This window comes from Vigna radiata, chromosome 7 (assembly GCF_000741045.1).
Source record: "Vigna radiata var. radiata cultivar VC1973A chromosome 7, Vradiata_ver6, whole genome shotgun sequence".
Taxonomy (NCBI): domain Eukaryota; kingdom Viridiplantae; phylum Streptophyta; class Magnoliopsida; order Fabales; family Fabaceae; genus Vigna; species Vigna radiata.
The window spans coordinates 35,736,575-35,760,131 of NC_028357.1; the positions used below are offsets into that span (position 1 = coordinate 35,736,575).

A 23,557-nucleotide genomic window follows, 5' to 3' on the forward strand; every position below is an offset into this window, starting at 1 on the left:
AACCATAATTATCATTTAATGAGAATTTTTGTAAAAAATAATATAATAAAAATTAAAAAAATATTTTTCTATGTGCAATGTTAGATTAAAATGGTTTTTTTTAATATAACTGTGAAAAAGAAATTTTTAATTTAACAGTGAGCGTTAAATAAAAATATTAAATTAAAATTATTAAATGATAAAATTATGGGCAATGTATAATTACTACTTCAAACGTATTAAATTCTAATTTATTATTTTATACTAATCTTTTTATAATAAAGTTAATATTATCCGTTAACGTGTATATTTTGTTTTTCTAAACAAAAAAAAGGATTTTAAAAACTAAAATGAACTTACAATTGTTGATTAAAAATCAATATTTCAGAATTGCAATAAAGGTAAATACATATATATGGGGAATGTTAAGATTATGAGTTGATAAACAATTCATATCGAGATACAATTTCTTATATATATATTTTTTAAGTCATAAGTTAGATAAAGATTAAAACTGATATATTGAAAGAGATTAATATTCAAATTTTCTTTGTTTGGAAAAACTTACAATTGATAAACAAATATCTTATGAATGTTATTGTTAAAAAATTGTTCTCTTCAAGATAACTGTTATACTATCAAATATTTGCTATTTAGTCAAAGTAATAAATAACAGTTATTGTTGTAATTAATGTTTACAATAAAATGAACTATATTTAAAGTATTATATATATACATTAGAAAATAATTAAGTAAATGTGATTTCATTATATTTGAGATACAAGGCTATTCATTGTTTACTTTTGATATGTTTAATCATTTTTACAAAATTGACTCTGGCTTATTTTTTTAATAGAGTGAATTTATATTTTATTGATCAAAAGTTTTTTGTTTACATCTCTATTATACTAAAGTAATAGATGATGTAATTTTAAAAAATATAAAAAAAAATTGTAAGAATGATCAAATATATTAAAAGTAATCAAGGAATAGTTTTGTATTTCCAAATAATGAAAATCAATTTTACGTGTAGATTAATTATTTTTCTAATGTTAAGATAGTTATTATAAAATAAATAAAGCTTTTGCCATAATTAATTCATAGTGTCAATTATTTAATTACATTAATTTTATCACTATTGTGAGAAATTAATTAACAATAATATACTTAAACTACTTTCAGTTGTTCCCTCAATATCTTGAATAAAATATCTCATTTAATTAACATCTTTAGTAAAAAATATTCAAAATTTAAAATCTATACATAAATAAAACATTCTTATAAGGTAAGAAAAATATCTTTTTATAATACGAGATTAAATGAATTTTGACAAAATAATTATTAACGTAGTTTTTCTGTTATTTAAAAGACAAAAATATTTATAACTATTATAATAATTGATAATTTATTTGATAAAAATTAAAAATAATTACATAATAAAATAATTTTAATATTATTATATTACTTTTTTTTAACTATTTTGTGTTTTATTTTAATATTATCGAAAATTAAAATGTAATTAAATATAAAAAATAAACAATTCAATATATAAACTATCAAATATTGAATATCTAAAATTAAAATTAAAAATAAAGAAAAAACAATTAAAATATAAATTTGAAACTAGTCATTAAAAATAATTATTCTAGATTTTTAAATCAAATATAATTAATTATATGTTAAATAGCCTGTTTAGACACTTGTAAGGTGTAAACCAGAACTGAGAAGATACTAAGCTTTCACTGTATACACAGCAACACCAAGAAACACGCTTCCATTATTCAGTCTCCATTCTTCAGACACCAAACTCATGGCAAATTCTGCTTCTGCTAGCTTCTTCACTCAAGCAAAAGCGCTTCTTCTCAAGAACATTACCTTCCAGGTTCCACTCGCTTTCCTTTTTTTTTTTTTTTTTTTTTTCTATGATTACTCTCTTGCATGAAATTATGTTGATGTTTGAATTTCTCATCTTTCCAAGAAACGGAATGTGAAAACCAACGTTCGGCTGATTCTGTTCCCGGTGGTGCTATGCGTGTTGATTTCCATGCTCCAACTCTTACTCGACACGCAATTGGATAAAAGCAAATTCAAATGCGGCTGCTCGTGTGCCGACAACAGAACCAAAATCTCTCAGTGCCCTGACTCAGAGAAGCGGTGCGGAGTCCAGTATTCCGATTTCTTTCAAGCCCCCATGTGCGCCATTCCCAACCCCGTGGAATGGCCACCGCTCTTGCAACTTCCTGCTCCACCGAATCGGGCCGTGCGAACCGGTTTTCTTCCCTTTTTCGATTTGCCTGATGCATCGTGCAGGAGAACCGACTCGTGTCCTCTTTCTTTGCTCTTCACTGGAGAGAATCACTCCTTTGCGCTGAGTATGGTGTAATAGATCCGTTCACATTGTGTTTCTCGCTCTGTTGCTGATTTTGTTTTTCGTGACGTTTTTTACAGGCGTATCTGAGAAGATGTTTCGGAGTACCCTGAGTATAAGTGATTTTGGTAGTAATTTCCTTGCTGGTTTGGCCGTGAATGTACTGGTGAGTTTGTTGTATGTTTTTGTCTTCATGTTCAGTTTAGTTTAATAATTCCTATGCGTAGAAAAATACAAATACTTTTACACTGTCGATGAATCAGAAAACATGCTAGAAGTGACGTTTAAGATAATTGTTGAAAAATCAACAAAGTTTCCACGTGTGGCGCTTTTTGATTGATCGATGATATTACACGTAATGATGGTAGGGTGATAAGGATAAAATGATCGTAAAGAAAATGTAAAAAAATTATTTTAGTCAAAGTATCATTTCTGATATCACAATTGGTGAATTGTGAACTGTTCACACATTAATTTATTTATTTTAAATTTTAGAGATTTACAAACATCTATGGTTAGTGTGGAAGGTTTTACTCAATACCAAAAACAGCTTTTACATCGTTAAGTGATTAGAAATTTACAAACAAATTTGTTTTATGATTGAATGGCAGAGTAAACTGTTAGTGTATGTATTGCGTACTATTTATTCTTAATTTTAGTTTGACATTTCAGTTTTCCTGCTTTTGCTAGTGTTTTTTTTTTTCTTTTGTGTGTGTGTGTGATGTTTGTTGTTGTCAAAATGATGTTGATATAGGGATCTGAATCAGAACCTCAAAGGAACAATTTTATTGAACCTGCTTTCTCTTCGAATCTCCCCATTTATTATTTACAAACGAACTGCTCAGGAACAGAGAACTCTGGATTCTCCTTTCCCTCGCCGACAGGAGCAAACAATGGTATGGAAATTGCATTGTCAATGTACCTTGTTAGAGAGTATTTCAAAAACTTTTGCACCTCTTTTTTTCGAGGGGTGAGGGGTAGGGTTTTGATTGCTATTTTATTCATGTAGTATTTTCTTGAACCTATAAATTCTTCCATGTTTTTGGAAAACTTGGGGAACCATCAAATGGGTGTAATATAAATGTTAAAGTTCAGTATAAAACAATAATTGCGACCTTGATGATGCATTTGAAACAGTTGCACAATGGTAATAATTATATGGTCAGTTTTGCCAAATAAATGCACCCAGAATTTGAATATTTTTTCGTGGAGTAAACTTGTGCTTTATATACACAATCTTATTTCTCTCTAGACTTGACTAGGGCCTGCATCTGACATGCAGAGTATATTTACTAATTGAATTTGTTTTCCCTGAATCTAGAGATTAAATGTGCTCTGGCTAAAAATTTATGGCGTAATAGTTCTACTGATATCAACAGTGAGCTGTACAAAGGTTATCATAGAGGTAACTCAGAGGGACAAGTCAATGAGATAGTTTCAGGTACTTAACTATCATTGTTTTTAAATTCATGCAATTTGTGGAAGACAATACTTATTTTTATTGTTTTGGCAGCTTTTGACTTTCTAAATTCAAATGGTAATAGATATAATGTCGGTATATGGTACAACTCAACCTACCGTCAGGACGCAGGATTTACTGCCAATGCATTGTTGCGGATTCCTCGCTCTGTAAATCTGGTATATATAATTTCTTTTAATAGTTTCATCCTCTTTGCAGTTATCCTAACCGTTGATTCAATATAATGAAAAAGAAAGCTCAATCTGAGCTTATAAAATAAAAAAACGTGCTACTTGCTAGCTTGTAATCATCTTAAATTTTTTTTATAATAATAGTTCTTAGCATTCGAACTTAAAATTTAACTCAATGCTGCAAAATCAGTTTAGAAGGTCAAGTTTTCCCATAATACATTATAAAGCATTACTCAGGCCACGTCTCTAGTCAGTGTCGAACCTCTGCTTGCTAGGAGGCAGTTTTACTGTGGCTTCACTCTATGATTCTTCACTCAACAGTTCTCGTCAACTCCTTAGGTAGTCCTTTTCAAGACAGTATCACCTACCGTGACTGCAACTATGTTTGCTTTTTAATAATAGTATTAATTTTAAAATAAAAAACACATTGTTTCATAATTCATTATTGATAGAATACATTTGGAATAAGGAACTACATACTTCCTAAAGAAGAAAAATTTGCTTAACCGTTACAATATTTTTTTTTAAAATGCATGATTTGAATAGAGGAAGGGGAACTATGTTCATGATGCAGTGGCTGTATTTGTATTGAAAATTTCAAAACTAATTTTGTCAGCAAATATTATTGATTTAACATAATGATGGTAATTTCCAGAAATACACATTTTTTCATTTCTTATTTTAGTAGTATTTGGTCTCTGACAGGTTATAATCGGAATCTGACAATATATGCATGCAGATTTCCAATTCCTACCTGCAGTTTCTGCTTGGACCTGGAACCAAAATAATTTTGGAGTTTGTAAAGGAAATGCCAAAACCTGAGACCATTTTTAGGTTTGACATATCTTCTATCGTGGGCGCTCTGTTCTTTACATGGGTCATCTTGCAACTTTTTCCTGTAAGTGAAGATATATCCATACACATGGGCTATGAATTGAGTTGTCTATAACAACTAAGAGAAGTTAACATCAATGTGAGGATGATACCATCATTTATTGCATAAATAGTTGCTATTGGATAACTTTGACTTTTGAAATATGATATAGAATTTAGGTGCGGAAAGAGAACCAAATTGAGGGAGGAAAGATGAGAGGAACAAAGACCAAGAATCGTGCATTACACTTCTGTTATTGTCACCCAATCTCATTTTATATTTAGTCTGTCTAAAATACAACAATACTACCTTATTTGTAGGCTGGTACCCAATATCGTTACAATCCTATCTAACTAGCTGACTAACTAACTAACATCTTATTTATATTTACATATCAATACCTCTCCTGAAAAGAAGACCCTGCCCTCAAGGGTCTTGCATTTCAAACATAGGGGATGACTGTTGAAAATTGAATAGAAGAACCCATGTCTCCTCCTCATTAGGTACACTGTGCCACTGAACCAAAATTATTGTGATATGACCCTTCTTCCTTTGCATGTTTTGTTGAGATCTTTTCTGGAAATATAGTACTATGTGGTTGGCAATCAATGGGAGGATGCTTGTAATATTAAATGTTGAGTGGGTTAGAGACTTTTTAGGATGCTGTAACTAGTAGGCAGTTGTACCTATGTTTTCTGAAATTCTATAGGTACTAGGAGCAAGTTTATGAAAGCTTCTTGCTGGAAGCTTGAAAAACACCCACTCGCCCATATGAAATTCCCTATTGGACCTTGAAAAACATGTTGTAATTGATGTTTATGAACTCTCATCACTGCTTTCCTTGCTACTAATATTATGTAGTGAATCTACCACCAAATTCATTGGGACACTGGGAATATGCGTTGGTGGTTTTTTCCTATACATGAGCTCATGAAGGCTGCTAAGAGGAAGATAATTTCTCCTTTCTCTTTTTTTTGTGCTAGCACCTTAGAGCCTTTTTGCAGTATTTCTCCTAGCAAAGAAAATGAACTTTCTAACTTAGTTTACCTTCTAAGCAAGTTCGAAGTTAATCTTTTTAATTAAAACCGCAATTGAAATTATGTTATCCAGAAATTGCATATAATATAATTACGGATAATCTTATGTATGACCCCAATAATTACGTCCAAAACTAAATTAAACTAGATTCAAGGCTAATGCTTGATGTGAACTTTATCCTTATAGGAAAATCCCTTAGTTTTGCTTACTAGTGTTCTTACAGCAATAGTTACCCCCATTGTATATGTCTTGTATGGTTTGAATATAAGTAATGCAATCACCTTAGAGCCTTTTTGCAGTATTTCTCCTAGTAATTAATCATACGCCTTTCCCACATCAATATAAACCATATGTAATTCCTTTTCTTTGCTTTAATACCTTTACATCAACCCTGGTAAAAGATACATGCTTTATGTTGCAAATTTCTTATCAGTAGTCCTAGATCTTTTCATCTATAATACATTTAAATGTTCAATTTAATAAGCTCTTTATGTTTGTGCAGGTTATTTTGACATCACTAGTATATGAGAAGCAACAAAATTTCTTATCTGTAGTCCTAGATCTATTCATTTATAATACATTTAAATGTTCAATTTAATAAGCTCTTTATGTTTGTGTAGGTTATTTTGACATCACTAGTATATGAGAAGCAACAAAAATTAAGAATCATGATGAAAATGCACGGTCTTGGTGATAGGCCATATTGGATGATTTCATATGGTTATTTTCTTGTCACATCAGTAATTTACATGTTGTGCTTTGTGATATTTGGCTCACTCTTAGGTAAGAATATAACTATTGAATTTATTCATCTTCGGATTTACCCATTTTCTTTGATGCTTTTGACTTTATTCTCAGGATTAAAAATCTTTACAGTCAATGACTACAGCATCCAATTTGTATTTTATTTTATCTATATAAACTTACAAATTGCGCTAGCATTTTTGGTGGCTACCATGTTTTCAAATGTCAAGACTGCAACAGGTTTCATGATAACTACTTTTATCAGTTTATGTCATTCATAAAAATGGGTGTATTACTAATTTCTTTTCCTAGATCTAATTAGTAATGACCAACTTGTGTTCTTGATAATTGCAGTAACTGCATATATAGGTGTCTTTGGAACTGGGTTATTAGGTGGCTTTCTTTTCCGATTCTTGGTTGAAAATACATCATTTCCAAGTAAGTTAATGGTCGGTGATCATATCCATTTTGGGTTGTTCTATTGGTTTTCATACATAATTTTATATGCTTTTTGGCAATTTTTTTTATTAGAAATGAGGATTCTAAGTTATTTGTCATCCGAACTATGTTGGCACCAGAGACAACATCATCCATATGCAACACCCCTAACCCTATAGAAGTGTAAATCAAATCCATCATTGAAAACCTCTAGACAAATAAAGTTGGGGGACACTATCCCACCAATTATAACCTTGAGATCCAGTGTCAAATTTTGCAAGTTTATCAGTACATTGATCACCCTCTCTCTGATAAGCAAAAATTAAATACACATAATATTACTATTTACAAAACAATTCAATCATCCATTACATTTGTTATCAACTAGAGGTTTGGTTAAATAATAGCATAAAAGTGGATGCAAATATAAGCCGATTTTGTAAGGTAGGTATTAGAGTTTATCCTAGTAAGGTTTGTTGGGTCCATTGTGTACTCATTATTGGGTTAGTACTAGACCATCCACAAATGTCTAGTTGCATGCTCAAGATATCCAGTCCTTGGCATGAGATGCTGTGTTGGAGAGTTCACATGGACTAAAATTGTGACCAAATTATAATATATAAGTGAGTGCAAACTTAATCTCCTTAGTCAATTTTGTATGGTTGACTTAAGCTTAAATTATACTTTTTGAAAATAATTATCTTAAAGAATGATAGAAGTATTGGACTTGAGTTTGAATAACAAGTAGAGAGTCACTCTCAATCCAAAGTTTAGTTCATCCTCTGAAAATTTCAATTCCAAAGCCAAAATTATAGCCATTGCCTCTACATATAGAACATTATGAACACCACAATATAAAGAGAAACATTTCACAATGAAAGCATGATGATTTCTAATAGTATCTGCTACCGTAGATACACTAGAAGAACCTTTAGCTGCCCCAGTATTACATTTAGAACATATCTTTTTCCTAGTCATATAACTTTCATAACACCAAATAAAGAAGCCAATATAATGTTAACAAATCACACTTTTTGTGTATAAAACTGATTTACTTCAAGTGTATCATCTCATGTCAACTGAACATTACAATTTATAGGACAAACATTTGGTTTTTCATCTCCAGGGCATAATGTCTCCGATCATTACAAAACACATCACTATTAATGACCATTAATACCAAAACATAACACACTAACCTCCTGGCTTTTGTTCTCCTATAACATTAAAACATTACTGTTCATAATAACTGTCAAATAATTCCTAATTTTAAGTTTATCCTTACAAAACTAACTCATAATTTTGTACCAAGCTCCGTTGGGGGTGGAAACTAAGTTACATTTTGTCATTTTGAACTTCTTTAAAATCTCCTCGACATATCTTTCCTAGGATATGAAATTACCTTCCTTCCCTTAAACGACCTCCAAACTGAGAAAATACTTCACGAGATCCAGATCGATCATCTCAAATTCCTTTTTTATCACTTCTTTGAATTCTTCAACTAGCTTGGCTTTGCATCCCATAAAGATTTGATCATCAATATACAAGACAACAATCACCATATCTCTTCTATTCTTTTTTAAGTATTGTTCATACCCACTCTTCTTAAAATAATTGTCAGTCCTGTCATTCCATGCTCAGGGGCCTGCTTTAAGTCGTAAAGCGCCTTCTTCAATCTCAACACTTTCTTATCTTCTCTTCTTCACATATAGTTGAGTGGTTGTTCAATATATACCTCCTCTTCCAAAAATCTTTTACGAAATGCCAACCTCACATCCATCTACAAAATCGTTCATTTGTGTTGGACTGTTAAGGAGATCAATAGCCGAATTGTTTCCATCCTTGTTACTGGGGTGAATACCTCATCATAGTCAATTCCCTTCTTCTGCATGTAATCCTTCACTGCGAGTCGACCTTTATATCACTCAACTTCAGCATCGATATTTCTTTTATACCCCCATTTTATGCCAATGGGATGACCTCCTTTTGGCAAACTGGTCAGCTCCCATGTATTGTTGTGTTCAATTGCCTTGATCTCTTCATCCATTGCCTTTTGCTATTTCTCGTTTTGCACAACTTCTTCAAAACTCAGGTCTTCAGCACCTGCCAAGAGACACTTGTAGGGCCTTAAGGGTCTATGAAAGGGGGAAGGAAATTGAAAACAAGACATGAAGATTAGGATGAGGGAAAGTTAGTTAGGTAGTTGGGGCATGTGTGTTTCGGTTTAGATGTTAGCTATATAAGGTGGGAGAGTGTCTCGAGGAAGACACATTTTGTTGTTAATTGTTAGACAGGAATATTACATCCTGTGTGAAGAAAGAATTTCTCCCTTGGATGCTATTGAACAATACCTTTGTACCTCAAATTTCAATACAATTTACTTTTGTGAGTTGTGTGCTTATCCAAGGGTATATGGGTTTCTTGCGGCCGAGAAACCTATCAGACATGCAACATGCTCTTCGTTGGAGAAGTTGTATATGTCTTGTAAACTTCGTGTTCTATCATCTTCTTCCTCAAAAGTCTCATGATTTCTCCCAACAATGGATTTTAGGCTTCTACCACCAATTTCTAAGCTCCTTCTTTCAGTTTCCGAGCTCCATCTTCTAGTTTCCAAGCTTCTAATAGACATCTCCTTCGAGCTGTTCCACTTCTATTTGTTCTCCTCATCAATTTGAATATCTCGACTTACAAGGACCTTTGTTATTATTGGGTTAAACAGCTTGTAAGCTTTTGCTTTTTCATTATACCAAATAAAAACATACTTCTTACTCCTATCTTCAAGTTTGGTCCTATGTTAAGCTGGAACGTGATCATAAGCCATGCTGTCGAACACTTTAAGGCGAATCACACTTGGTGTCTTTCTACTCCAAACTTGGTGTCTTCTCGCCTAACTTAGCATGTGGGCACATATTTTATACATAGACAGAACAGTATATTGCTTTTGCCCAAAACTCAAATCTACTCAAAACGAAGGCAAATAGGTAGTCACGGTCCCTCGGAAACAGACTCATGGATTCATAACAACTCTATTAATGGTGAAGTTGGTAAGTGGGTGTTGTCAAAATTAGGTGTGTGGGTTACATGTGCCAAAGCAATGACGATGCATGGCGATTCCTTTATCAAGATTATTGCCAGTGTTATGATCATCTTTATGTGACTACAATGGCATATGGTTGTTTCTTTGTTTGCAAGCAGAAGCTCTACTACTAACTCAAACTACATAGGAAAACTACAAAATTATTTTACTAATAACGATCATACAATTTATATTTTTAGCTTCTCCATTGTAACAATCAATCTTTCTAAAATTAAGAAACAAAATATGGTAAAATAAATAGGTAGATGCTAAAATATTTTATGTTAAAACGAAGATCTTGAAGATGCTTTTATCCTAATAAAATGTTATTTACAACATTTCCTTAGAGTTTGGGTTTTAATCTAACTCAATCCTCAAGCAGGCTATTGAAACATGGGCTGTCCCTTAATGTTTTTACTATATCACTAGTAAATTTTGGATCTCCGACACACTCAACAACTAGACATATAAACTACCAAGTTTAGAAGACTCGGCTTTTCGGGGTGGTTTGGTGATAGATTGATAACAATTGGTTCGATAGACTCAACTGAACAACAATTATATGAATATCCTTTGATATCATTTTAGAATTTGGATTTGAGGCCAATTTCTCAAAATTTATCTATGAAATGAGGGATGACCTCCACTTATGTACATGTTTTGGTCATATTTCTAGTCAATATGAAATCTTCAATATTTCTTAACAGAATAATGATCTAACATTTAAAGGTGCATAGATGAATTGGGGGAGAAATCTTTGGTTTCAATACCAAATTCAAACAATGTTTTGGTTATCTAGGAATGGTAAATAATGAATTGAATGGCCACTTTTTATTATAACTTTTAACTTAGTCATGTTTATGAATTGAATATCTACTTGTTATAAGTTTCTAATATTCTAGCCTAACAATTTTCTATGCTGTTTCTTCAGGAGGGTGGATAATTCTTATGGAGTTGTATCCTGGGTTTGCTTTATACCGTGGGTTATATGAGTTAGCACAATTTTCCATTCCAGGGAATAGAAGGGGGACTGATGGTATGAAGTGGCATAATCTGAGTGAAAGCACTAATGGCATGAAAGAGGTCTTAATTATCATGTTTGCTGAGTGGATTGTGATGTTTTTTGCTGCCTTCTACATTGATCAAGTTTTGTCGTCAGGAAGTAGAAAAGGTCCTCTTTTCTTATTGAAAGGATTTCAGAAAAAGTCTCCTTTCCAAAAGCTTGATACCCAAATGCAGGTGTCAAAAGAATTATCTCAAATGGAGAAACCTGATGTAATCCAAGAGGTGAATATTATTTCTTATTAAACAAATTTATAATGTACTTATATTATGAGTTCATCTGGATTATTAAAATGAGTAAACTAAGGTCTATCAAGAGCTGTCTTTCATATATAAGTATTTTAGAAATTGATGTCATTGTGCCACCTCAGCAACAAGAAGTATCATGTTCCACAAACTTGAAAATACTTGAACACTTAAGAGAAGAAAATTGATTCAATTCAATTGATAGTAAACCATTACAAGTGAGTATATATAGGGCTCTATTTCCCTAGAATAACGATTCAATATCTCCAATATCTTAATTGCCATAATTAGAACTACAATGTTGATAACATCTCATCCCTCAATAATATCTTTTCATAACTCCAGAAAATATTTCAAAAACTTGTTAACGTTGGTAGAACGTTAATTAGTTGCAGATTCCATAGAGAACCTAACTTTTGTCTCAATTGCAAAGCTTTTCTTTTTCAAAAATAAATTACTGGTGTTGAATTAGAGGATTAGGATGTTGAGGCAGAAAAAGGAGAGAATAGAGACTGAATATGGTAAAATTAATCATAACTTCATATGATATGACCCACCATGCTTGTTTCAATGTGATTGATGTTATATAAAAGGAAAGTATCTAGTTCTATTTACTCTAATGGAAGACTTGTAATCGAAATTAAATTAAATATGGAAACAAATGTTGAGACTAATAACAAGGCATGTGAGTTTGCCTTCATTAGCTTTTATTTGTCTAACCCACATAGTTCTGTTAGTTTTTTTTTTTTTTTTTTTTTTTTTTGGGGGGGGGGGGGGGGTGTTGGTGAATAGATTGCACAAGGTCCTATGTTTAGACCATGATAATACTATTATGCACACAAAATAAAGATTGTATTTTCACTTAAAGAACTCATGTATCATGTATGTGTTACAAGTTTGGTTGAACTGATGTACTCAATATGTTGAGAGACTGAGTTGCATGCATAAGGTGTTAATTGCTTTCTTCTTTTTCAGAAGGAGAAAGTGGAGGAGCTTCTACTTGAACCAACTATTAATCATGCAATTCTATGTGACGATCTAAGAAAAGTCTATCCAGGGAGGGATGGAAATCCAGATAAATTTGCAGTAAGAGGGTTGTTCCTTTCTGTGCCTCCTGGGGAATGCTTTGGTATGCTTGGTCCCAATGGAGCTGGGAAGACCTCTTTTATTAATATGGTCAGTTGTAATTGTCCAACCGATATGTACATAAGAATTTTCTTGCATCCTCAAAACTTCCTTACGAATAGAAAAGTTTAAAACTACCTTAGGATATGTACAAAAGAAAACAAAACAAGTCATAAATGTAATGAGCTTTTCTGTGTTTATAGATGATTGGTCTCACAAAACCAACCTCTGGTACTGCATTTGTTCAAGGCTTGGACATAAGAACTCAAATGGATGGAATATATACTACCATGGGTGTATGCCCACAACATGAGTAAGTTGGAAATTCCTCTATTTTTTTCCCTCTAAAATCAAATTTCTAACAAGTAAAAAAGGTTTTTTAACTTATTTTTTTCTCTATACTGTAGCTTGCTGTGGGACAGCTTGACAGGTAGAGAGCACCTACTTTTTTATGGCAGACTTAAAAATCTTAGAGGCTCAGTCCTAACACAAGTAAGTTAATTTGAGAGAAATCATGTTGTTATCAGTAAGATTATTATTATTATCATTATTATCATTATTATTATTATTTACGACATGTCAATTATTAGAGAGCACCAACCTTTTATGGCAGACTTAAAAGTCTTAGTTGCTCAGTTTTAACGCGAGTAAGTTAATTTCAGAGAAACTATGCTGTTATAAGAATAAGATTATTATTATTATTATTATTATTATTATTATTATTATTTAGGAATTAAAGGGTATTTAGTTGCACTACACTTATTTATAATTCTCAAAATGTCAATTATAAGGAGCGAGCTCCTTTAAAGTGCAGCATGTAATTTAGGAGGTAAAGTGCACAGATATTAACCGTATATATCAATGAATGATTCAGATCATGACACCTCATTTAAATTTACACGTCAGATAGCAGCTCCTCTAAACTGCAGCTTGCACTTTAGGTCCTAAAATGCACAAACCTTAACTATATATACTAATGAGTGGTTCATATCATGACATCTAAGTTAGCCACATTCCATATATTTAAATTTTCAAGCCTCTACATGAAAATGAGTTTCTTTACTTGTTTTTTTTTTTATTAAATATGTTTTTGATTTCTTAATTTTTAATGAAAATTTGAATTAGTTCCTTTTCGAAAATTTGGACCAATTTAGTTCTTTATCTTTAGGAATTCGTAAATTTAGTTTTTTTAATCAAATTTTGTTATAGCTAACTTTGAAGTAAAAATATATCGAAAGATGTAAACAACTCAAATACTATCATGAAACACATATAAAACATCAAATAAATTTAACAAAATTTAATTAAAATAACATATTTCTAAAGTTTGAAAACTAAATTGGACCAAAGTTTTGAAAAGAGACTAATTCCAATTTTTACTAAGTTAAGAGACAAAAAAAGTATTTAACTTTTTTATATATGACAGTGACAATTTAAATGGGGTGTTATGATTTAAATCATTCATTGATATATTAAGTGCGGCGTTAAGATTTATACACTTTACCTCCTGAAGTGCAGGGCGTACTTTAGAGGAGTCCACTTCTACTTAGTTTTATAAATGGACTGTTTTAGCATAGTCAGAGGCCAGTCCTTGTGCCTATTTGCTTTTAAAAAATTTAAATGTAGTAGTTTATCTTTTGCAGTATAAAAGATAAATTTTTTCATATAACTAAACTTTGTAATAAACAGATGTTTTTAATACGAGGTATATAATAATTAAAATTTATAAGAGCATTTTTAATTGCACAAAGTTTATGGTCAAACGACACTTTATAACTTTGCTCTAACAATGAGGCCAAACTTAAATTTTGATTAATAGCTTGAACATATAAGACAATAGAAATTAAATCAAGACCTGGATGACTTTTAATTTATTTCTCCACCTTTTATAGCAATATCTACTCCATTCCCAGTTCTTTAGAAATTATAGATTCATTGAACACTTTCAAGAACTTTCAATTTTTGTGGTTTGTACAATCATTATTTATAAGCCAACCTTTTGTGGATTTATTGGTTGTAAAGCATGCGGTTGCAAAGAGCTTTTCCTCTTCTAATGTGTCCTTTACAACCTTAACAAACTTCTTGTTGATGTTGACTTTGATATCTTTTCTTTGTGTTCCAATTGACCACACTTGTGGTATTTCATGTTTGGCCTATGATGGAATGTAACCATCAATTACATATTTGTAGAAAATTAACCATTACATAATCTAAGAAATTAGGATGATTGATTCCTAATTATTAAGTTTTTTTATTATAATTGATTCTATATTATGGTATAAATACATACTGTGTGATCTACATTAGACACACAACACATTCAAAACATATACAATTCTATGTGATATTAGTAGTTTAGGGTTTCGATCTTGGTTTATTTTTTACTCTTTTTTTTTTGGGTGAACAATACTCGTGGCCATTGTGTATCCCTTTTCTCTATCACAAAGCTCCTTTTCCTTTGGTGACCACTGCGATCAGGATTGTCTTCCTTTGGCAACCACTGTGCTTCATTCACGTGCCCATACAACCCATCTCTTCCCGGCATGTACGTCTCACTCGGCTAACCAAGCTTCTCCTGCACTAGCTGCGTTTCTCCTCGACTAACCGATCTTCTCCTCTACTGGCCGAGCTTTTCACTGACAGACAGAGCTTCTCCCTAGTTGATCGAGCTTCTCCTCTGCTAGTCGAGCTTTTGACCAAGTTTCTCCTCTTCTGGCCAAGCTTCTCCCCTGTTGACTGAGCTTCTCCTCTACTAGCCATGCAACGTACACACCTTGTCATCACTGTTGCTCAGTTTAATAATCCTATAGCCTATATTTCTCAATCCTCCTCCCTTGGACCTTTGATTCTTGGCTCTAGTACCTCTGACCATATGTCTGGTAGCGAGTCCCTTTCTTCTCAACTGACTTATTTGGATTCTTTACCCTCTGTTACTAAGACAAATGACTCTCAAATAAAAGTTCATCGCATTGGTCAAAAATAACATTCTTCTAATTTTACCCTAGATTCTATGCTTTATATTCCTGGGTGTCCTTTTAATTTAATCTCCATAAGCAAGCTCACTTGCACCAAAAATTACTCTGTCCATTTTACTAATAATTTTGTTCTTGTTCAAGATCGATGTACTGGATAGACAATTAGATCAGGACATAAGTCTGAAGGATTATACTATTTGTCATAATTGATTGCTTGTATCTCCACTACGTCAAGCTCTTGAGCATGAACACTTAGGTCATCCTAGTCCTACCAAAATGCATCTCATGCTTTCCAATATGTCTCACAATTCGTCTTTTCAATGTGAGTTTTGTCAGTTAGGAAAACACACTCGTCATACATATGATACTTGAGTTAATACAAGTGTTTCGTTACCTTTTACCTTAGTTCACTCTGATATTTGGGCTCTTAGTCGTGTCTTTTCTACTTTGGGTTTTCATTAGTTTGTTACTTTCATTAACGATTTCTCCCAATGTACTTAGTTATTCTTAATGAAAAATCATTCTATGTTTTTTCTATATTCCAAGGTTTCTCAACTGAAATTCAAAATCAATTTGGCACCTCTATTGAAGTTTTACGCACTGACAATGCTCGTGAATACATGTCTTCCTGCTGCAATTATAAGGGTTCCATCTGCTGTGGAAATTTTCTTGTTGCTAGAACATGGGGAATATGTGGAGAAGTATTTGGGTAGAGGGGTCATATGGTCAGTGGCTCCAGAGTCTAATATCCAGTAATGTGTAAATGGTGTATTTGAAACATTAAACCCAAAAGAAAGTGCAAACATACTAGAATATGTTAAGGAGCATGTACCTGTGGGCTTCTCCAATTTACTAAGGATGGATCTTACCCGTTTTATCTCTTCATGATTCAGCTTGACAAATTCTTCACTTTGTCCATTAGCAATGTTTGCTTGCCCTTGCCTTTCTTTTTTTGGAGGACCTCTTTTCGGCCCCTATTCTCGGCTTGGGGTTTTTCCATCTTCTCCTTTCAGCCCCCATTCTCGGCTTGAGGTATTTCCATCTTTCAGCCCCCATTCTCGGCCGGGGGCTTTCCATGTAATTTCCAGCACTTTTCCCTTGTATGGCGCGACTTGTTACAATCGGTACACCAAACCTCCTTGTGTTTTTTCTCCATACTGGGAACCTCGTTTTTCCTCTGGTTACCATGATTTTTCCTCCTTCAGCTATCATTGCAGAGCTTTCGGTGGTCTGAACAAGAGAGCTACTTTAAACAGCCTCATCTTCAGGGGGAGAGTGTAAGAGAGGAAGATGAGACTCTCATGTTTCCAAATATGACATTTGGACCTGAAATTGGGACAAAACCTGCACCTGAACCAACAAGACCTGCACTTGCACCTGAACCAACAAGACCTGCACTTGCACCTGAACCAACAAGACCTACACTTGCACCTGAACCAACGCCTCCAGCACCTGAACCAACGCCTCTAGCACCTAATGGCCGTGGAAAATTTGGGAAAAATCTGGTATATTCAAGGAGAGAAACGACCATTCTAGAATCTGGCAATGTCCAAGAATCCAACCCACCATCATTGCATGAGGTAACACCTCTGAATCTTATAAACTCCAATGATTCTAATGAGTTTGTTTATGAAAATCTAGAAGCACAGGTGGACCAAACTCTTGATCTACCCATTGCCCTTAGAAAGGGAACTAGAAGCATGCACCCAACAACCACTTTACCCACTATCAAATTTCTTATCCTTTGAAAAATTCTCACCTACGCATAAAACTTTTCTCACTAACCTCAACTCCACACACATACACTTTCCTTTGTATCTGAAGCATTATCTAATAGGAAATGTAAACATGCCATGGAAGTGGAAATGGAGGCATTAAACAAAAATAGGACCTGGGAACTTGTCACCCTACCTCCTGGAAGAAAACCAGTAGGATGTAAGTGGGTATATGCAGTAAAGTACAGGGCTGATGGGACCATCGAACATTACAAGGCAAGGTTAGTGGCCAAAGGCTTCACTCAAACCTATGGAGTTGATTACTTGGAGACATTTGCCCCGGTTGCTAAGATGAACACAGTCAGAGTAATATTGTCATTAGTAGCAAATTATGATTGGGATCTGCAGTAGTTTGATGTGAAGAATGCATTTTTACATGGAGACCTTGAAGAAGAAATATACATGGAGTTGCCCCCTGGTTACAATGGACAGGTTGTTGCTGGAACTGTTTGCAAATTAAGAAAGGCTCTATATGGGCTGAAACAATCCTCAAGAGCATGGTTTGAAGACTCACCAAAGTTATGACAAGTCTGGGCTACAAATAGAGCCAAGGGGATCACACATTATTTATCAAACATTCAGTTTTGGGGGTTGTAACAATTCTATTAGTGTATGTAGATGATATTATAGTAAGTGGGGACGACAAAAAAGAACAAGTGTTAAGTGAATGCCCTGCCACGAAATTCGAGATCAAGACACTAGGGAGGCTTAAATATTTTTTGGGAATTGAAGTGGCTCATTCCAAGAAAGGAATCTTCATATCTCAACAAAAGTATATTACTGACTTGCTTAAAGAAATAGGGAAGACAGGCTGCAGACCCGCAAGTACTCCAGTTGACCCAAATATAAAGTTGGGAAGTATGGAGGAGGATATTGCCGTGGACAAGGAAATGTATCAAAGACTTGTGGGTAGACTTATTTACTTCTCTCACACTAGACCAGACATTACTTTTGTTGTGAGTCTAGTCAGCCAGTTTATGCACCAACCAAAGGAAGTACATTTACTAGCTGCTCTTAGAATTGTCCAATACTTGAAAGGGACCTCCGGAAGAGGGATTTTGTCCAAACGAAACAAGAGTGTAAGTCTTGAAGCATATACGGATGCGGACTATGCGGGGTTAGTGGTAGATAGGAGATCAACCACTGGATACTGCACCTTCCTTGGTGGAAACTTAGTAACTTGGAAGAGTAAAAAACAAAGTGTATTGGCTAAATCAAGTGCTGAAGCAGAATTTTGAGCAATGGCCCACGGAATATGTGAACTTCTATGGCTGAAGATTATATTGGAAGACTTGAAGATAAAGTGGGATGAACCTATGAGGTTATATTATGACAATAAATCTGCAATTAGCATAGCCCACAACCCGGTGTCACATGATAGAACTAAACATATCGAGGTTGACAGATACTTTATCAAGGAAAAACTAGACAGTGGCATGATTTGCACACCATATGTATCCACTCAGAATCAACTTGCAGACATACTCACCAAGGAACTAAACTGCATTAACTTTGGGAATGGAAAACACCTATTCACCAGCTTGAGGGGGAGTGTCAAAACCGTGATTGGTGTTGTGTATTTTAGGAAGTTTTATATTTGCTGCTGTATTTCTGTAACAGTCATATGTTGCCATTATTAGGTTTATTTATGTAGGATTAATCCCGTAATCACAGGGATCTGTCTCCTTAGAATTAGCTGTCCAATATTTCCTAAAATAGGCTGCAGACTCATGTATATATATAGAGGTTTAGTAACCTCATAAATAATAAGACAGAATATTATTTCTTCTAAATTTGAGAGTTATGTGGGTGAATTTTTCTCTTGCTATAGGTACAAGGCAAAAAGACACATGGATAGTTATTTTGGTTGTATATGCTACCTTTTTAGTTCTTGACTTGGAAAGCTTTCTCTACATCTCATAAGCCTTCTTTGTTCTTGTGCATGTGGTGCATTCAATAACTATTCTAGAGTAATGCTTGATAAATCCCCTGCTGAATTTTTCCAACATTTCTATTGTTGGAGTATTTCTTATTTGTTTATGATTCCTTCATTATTTGAATCTCAAATTCTTGGATCTAGTTCCACACTTGTAATCCTTTCATCTTTTCATTTCTATGGTACTCTTGCTTCAAAAACTCTCAATTCTAACTGGATATTTTGAGCGATATTTTTCTGATCAACATAGTGGATGATACCGCAGCAAACAAGGTTGATGAACTCTTGCTTCCTCTCTTTCTGAATTTTGATTTGAGCAATCGTAGGTGATAATACTTAGCGTCAAATAATGAAAGTGCAATTGGAATTGATGAACCTTTAGGATTTCTTTTAGAATATTAGGTTTGTGCTTAGATTTAGGAATTATGGATAGACTCATTCAATCGTGCAAATCCCTCGCAGGATAGCTCTTGATACCAATTTGTTTTGTTTTATTGGTTAGAAAATATATTTATATGGGTAAAAGATGTATTATGTAGAGGAGCTTAAACCGTCTTTTATTCCTAGACTCTAGGAATATAGAACAAAAATATGACAAAAAATCAAATACTGACAATATCTCAATCTTAATTTTCTAAATTTAAACAATAACCTAATATCTGTCTCTTTGTCTAAACAAAAGACTTGAGTAAATTTAGCTAAAAATCTATTTCTGCAGGCAGTAGAGGACTCTTTGAAGGGTTTAAACCTTTTTCACGGAGGAGTTGCCGATAAACAAGTTGGAAAGTACAGTGGAGGGATGAAGAGGAGGCTTAGTGTTGCAATTTCATTGATTGGGGATCCCAAAGTATGTTTTAGATTTCAATTCATTCTGATCATTTTTCTTTGAAGAAGATTCAAGTCATTTCCTTAATTCTGTATGTGCAAAATTTGTTAAGATTGTTTACATGGATGAACCAAGTTCCGGATTAGACCCTGCCTCAAGAAAAATGTTATGGAGTGTTGTCAAGCATGCAAAACAGAACCGTGCAATCATTCTCACCAGTACTCTCTCACTCTTATGGATTTTGATTTTATATTACATTACTCTGCTTGGTGTATACATGATATAGAATGCTCAACTTGTTTTTGTCTCACAATAATATGATATCTCTTCATATATATTTTGATGTTCTCAGCACATTCCATGGAAGAGGCAGAGGCCTTATGTGATCGATTGGGCATTTTTGTAAATGGCAGCTTGCAGTGTGTAGGAAATGCAAAAGAGGTAACATTGTTGCTCAAATGATTAGCTGTGTCAGTTTTTTTTTTTTTTTTCAAATAAATCTGTTAAATCCATGCAAAAGGAAACCCATAGACTGCACAAGGCATTTTACTATTTGTAGTAGCATAGTAGAAAAGGCAGATTTATGTAGACTTTGATTTTTTATTTTTTTTTAACACGTTCTGTTGGTTTGTGATAGCTTAAAGCAAGATATGGAGGAACTTACGTGTTGACAGTGACGACATCTTCAGAGCATGAAAAAGATGTGGAGAACATGGTGCAGAAACTCACCCCAAATGGCAATAAGATATACCATCTGTCAGGTACTCAGAAGTTTGAGCTGCCAAAAGAGGATGTTAGAATATCAGATGTGTTCCAAGCTGTTGATGTTGCAAAGAGAAAGTTCACTGTTTCTGCATGGGGTTTAGTTGACACCACATTGGAAGATGTATTCATTAAGGTAGCAAATCAGGCTCAGGCATTTGATACCTTCTCATAATTATCATACAAAATTAACTGCTCAGAACCAAATAAATCAACAAATCGCTACTCTATATTAGTTAAGTTTTATAGCATCAAGCCTCCAAATTCTATAGTTGCCGATGAACAATATTTTCTTTCTTTCTTTCTTTCTAAATTGTTCAATAAAATGAAAAATTGCTTATAGGATCAGGCTTAGAAAAAAAAAATTAACCAACAAATTTTAATTTCAATGAATCATTTGAAAAAAAAAAAACTTAATTTTAATTATTTAATCTTTTAATTTCAAATAGTTACGCCGTAAAAAGTTTTAATTTAGCTTAACATATATATTATTGTTTTGATTAGTAAATATGTTATGAAATGAATTGAAATGTAATGAATCCGTAGTTATTAGGTGATATATATTAGGGAAGTAATACATTATTGTATATGTATAGTATATTTATTTAATGAAGCTAATATGATTATTTTCTTATAAATTTTAACTAGTCTAATATTTTCAGAACAAGATTTATTCAATTAAAAAATGTAATAAACTATTTTATTAAATTTTAATATTAAAAATATAATTCTAAAACCCGAACATGAAATATAATCATATTATAATCACATTTACCGAAGTTGGTAAGATGATAGTTTCTTTTTAATGCGAAGTAAATTCGAAGTTCACTTAATAATTTATATAAAAATTAATTTAAATGTTTTGTCTTATTTATTATGAAATGCTTTTTGACTTTAACTAATAGTTAATAGTTACTGTCATATTAATGTTCTGTTTGTAATCATAATATGAAATTGATGAAACATGAAAAAACTGGAACAGATTTGACTTTAAAAAATACAAAAAATATTTATTATTTAAGAAGTTTCTTTGCAAAAATATGAAGCAAACACAATTTCTGAAAAACGAAAAAAAAGAAAAAATATAAATTAGAAGAAATATTTAATTATTATAACTTATAACAATATTTTTCATAATAAAATAATTTAATAATAAAGAAATTTATCTTCCTTTGTATTCATTTGAATTTTGATATTGTTCTAATATAATCAACTTGAAGTTTCATTGTAATCTGCTAGGATCCTATTTTTCTAATATAACGAACCCACTCAATCATTTATTTGCAATTTAAGCCAACAGCAAAAGGGGCTGAAAGTGAGCATTGCATAGCAAGAATAAGAAAAGAAAGGTGCAGGAATGGAAAAGCAAAACTAGAACAACGACAAAGAAAAGAACAAAGAAAAATAAAAGAACATTAAATATAAATTTTAAAAATTTTGAAGACAAGTTGTTCCAATTTCAGCGCCTATCGGTCATTTAAATATATTTTTTTTAAGCGTAAAAACTAACAAATTTATAGTAATATTAAAAAATTGGTTTGAGTTATGTATTTTTTTTTACTAAAAACAGTATTGCCTCTACACTATTTTTAAGTTTATTAAAATGTTTTTATTTGTAGATGTATAATAAAAGGAAAAGTCATTAAATAATAAAAAAACTTGTAAAAGTTATTACTTTCAATGATTTTTTACTAATAAAAATATTAAAATGAATGTATAGAAAACTATTTTATTCTCACATTTCTTATCTGGAATATCTTTAATATATACTTATTAGTTTTTTCAATGATTTTTATTTTCAAAGATAATCATATTTTCTTAAGCGATTCTACTTCAAAGTATTTCAAGTTTGTCACCTTAATTTTAGACAATAATATAAAATAAATATTATACCATAAGTATCTTACAGTTTTTAATTATTTTGTTTACTAATTGTTACTTCTTATTAAAGTGAAAATACTTTCCTGAAACTCAGGAAATTATAAGGAAAACAAGAAAAGAAGAACATTCGTGTAAATAATCACATATTTTTATCCATTTGTGATTTTTGTTGACATTAGATACAACAGAATAGAATATAAAAATTTAAACAAAACATCAAATATATTTCAAACCTACTTAATGAATATAAAGATATTATAATTTCTTAATTCTTCCTTGTATTGAATAGACTTTTTTCTTTTCAGTACGTATTATCAAAATGCATTTAATTTAATTCTAATTTTGTTTGATTAATAACTTAATATACTAATTTTTGTCAATTTAACGATAACGAATTTATAATAATGGTGTTTAATATAAACATGATTAATTAAAATTAATTTTTTCTTTAAAAGATAATATATATATATATATATATATATATATATATATATATATATATATAAATCGAGTGGCATTACATATGCACATTTAATAAAAAGAAATTATTTTAACTCATCTTTCAAAGTATAGAAAAAAAATTAAAAAAATTAAAATAGTAAAATCAAATTAAAAATATTTTATACAAAATTTGTTTATCCTAAATTTTAGTGATGTGGATAATTAAAAAAAAAATCCTCAAACATTTTTTATGACTTATCCTAATATAAACACCATACCTCAATCATACTAATTGCTACATATATATATATATATATATATATATATATATATATATATATATATATATATATATATATAT

The 23,557-nt window shown here is 32.1% G+C and overlaps 1 protein-coding gene across 3 annotated transcripts; it reads left to right on the plus strand.

Moving 5' to 3' along the window:
• The first annotated feature begins 1,677 nt into the window (after positions 1-1,677).
• On the plus strand, positions 1,678-21,145 carry LOC106769009 (ABC transporter A family member 7). Of its 3 annotated transcripts, none has more exons than XM_014654445.2 (18): positions 1,678-1,861; positions 1,958-2,351; positions 2,428-2,513; positions 3,102-3,243; positions 3,669-3,788; positions 3,861-3,985; positions 4,737-4,895; positions 6,530-6,692; positions 6,768-6,893; positions 7,008-7,091; positions 11,099-11,454; positions 12,451-12,651; positions 12,804-12,913; positions 13,008-13,092; positions 20,005-20,133; positions 20,225-20,330; positions 20,465-20,553; positions 20,750-21,145. In XM_014654445.2, the coding sequence occupies exons 1-18, from the start codon at positions 1,790-1,792 to the stop codon at positions 21,047-21,049; spliced, it is 2,847 nt and encodes a 948-aa protein (XP_014509931.1). In that variant the 5' UTR covers positions 1,678-1,789; the 3' UTR covers positions 21,050-21,145. The 3 variants fall into 3 exon arrangements, with proteins under 3 accessions (XP_014509931.1, XP_022639278.1, XP_014509930.1); XM_022783557.1 differs by having other exon boundaries at positions 6,530-6,629; XM_014654444.2 differs by having other exon boundaries at positions 6,530-6,893.
• Positions 21,146-23,557: the final 2,412 nt, after the last annotated feature.

What these genes read in the sequence shown, in the direction of transcription:
- LOC106769009 (XM_014654444.2), top strand. Translation starts at nt 1,790, where the DNA reads ATGGCAAATTCTGCTTCTGCTAGCTTCTTCACTCAAGCAAAAGCGCTT. An exon ending in TTCCTCGCTCTGTAAATCTG is followed by an intron (nt 3,986 to 4,736) that starts GTATATATAATT and finishes ATATGCATGCAG; the next exon opens with ATTTCCAATTCCTACCTGCA. An exon ending in GAGGCTCAGTCCTAACACAA is followed by an intron (nt 13,093 to 20,004) that starts GTAAGTTAATTT and finishes CTATTTCTGCAG; the next exon opens with GCAGTAGAGGACTCTTTGAA.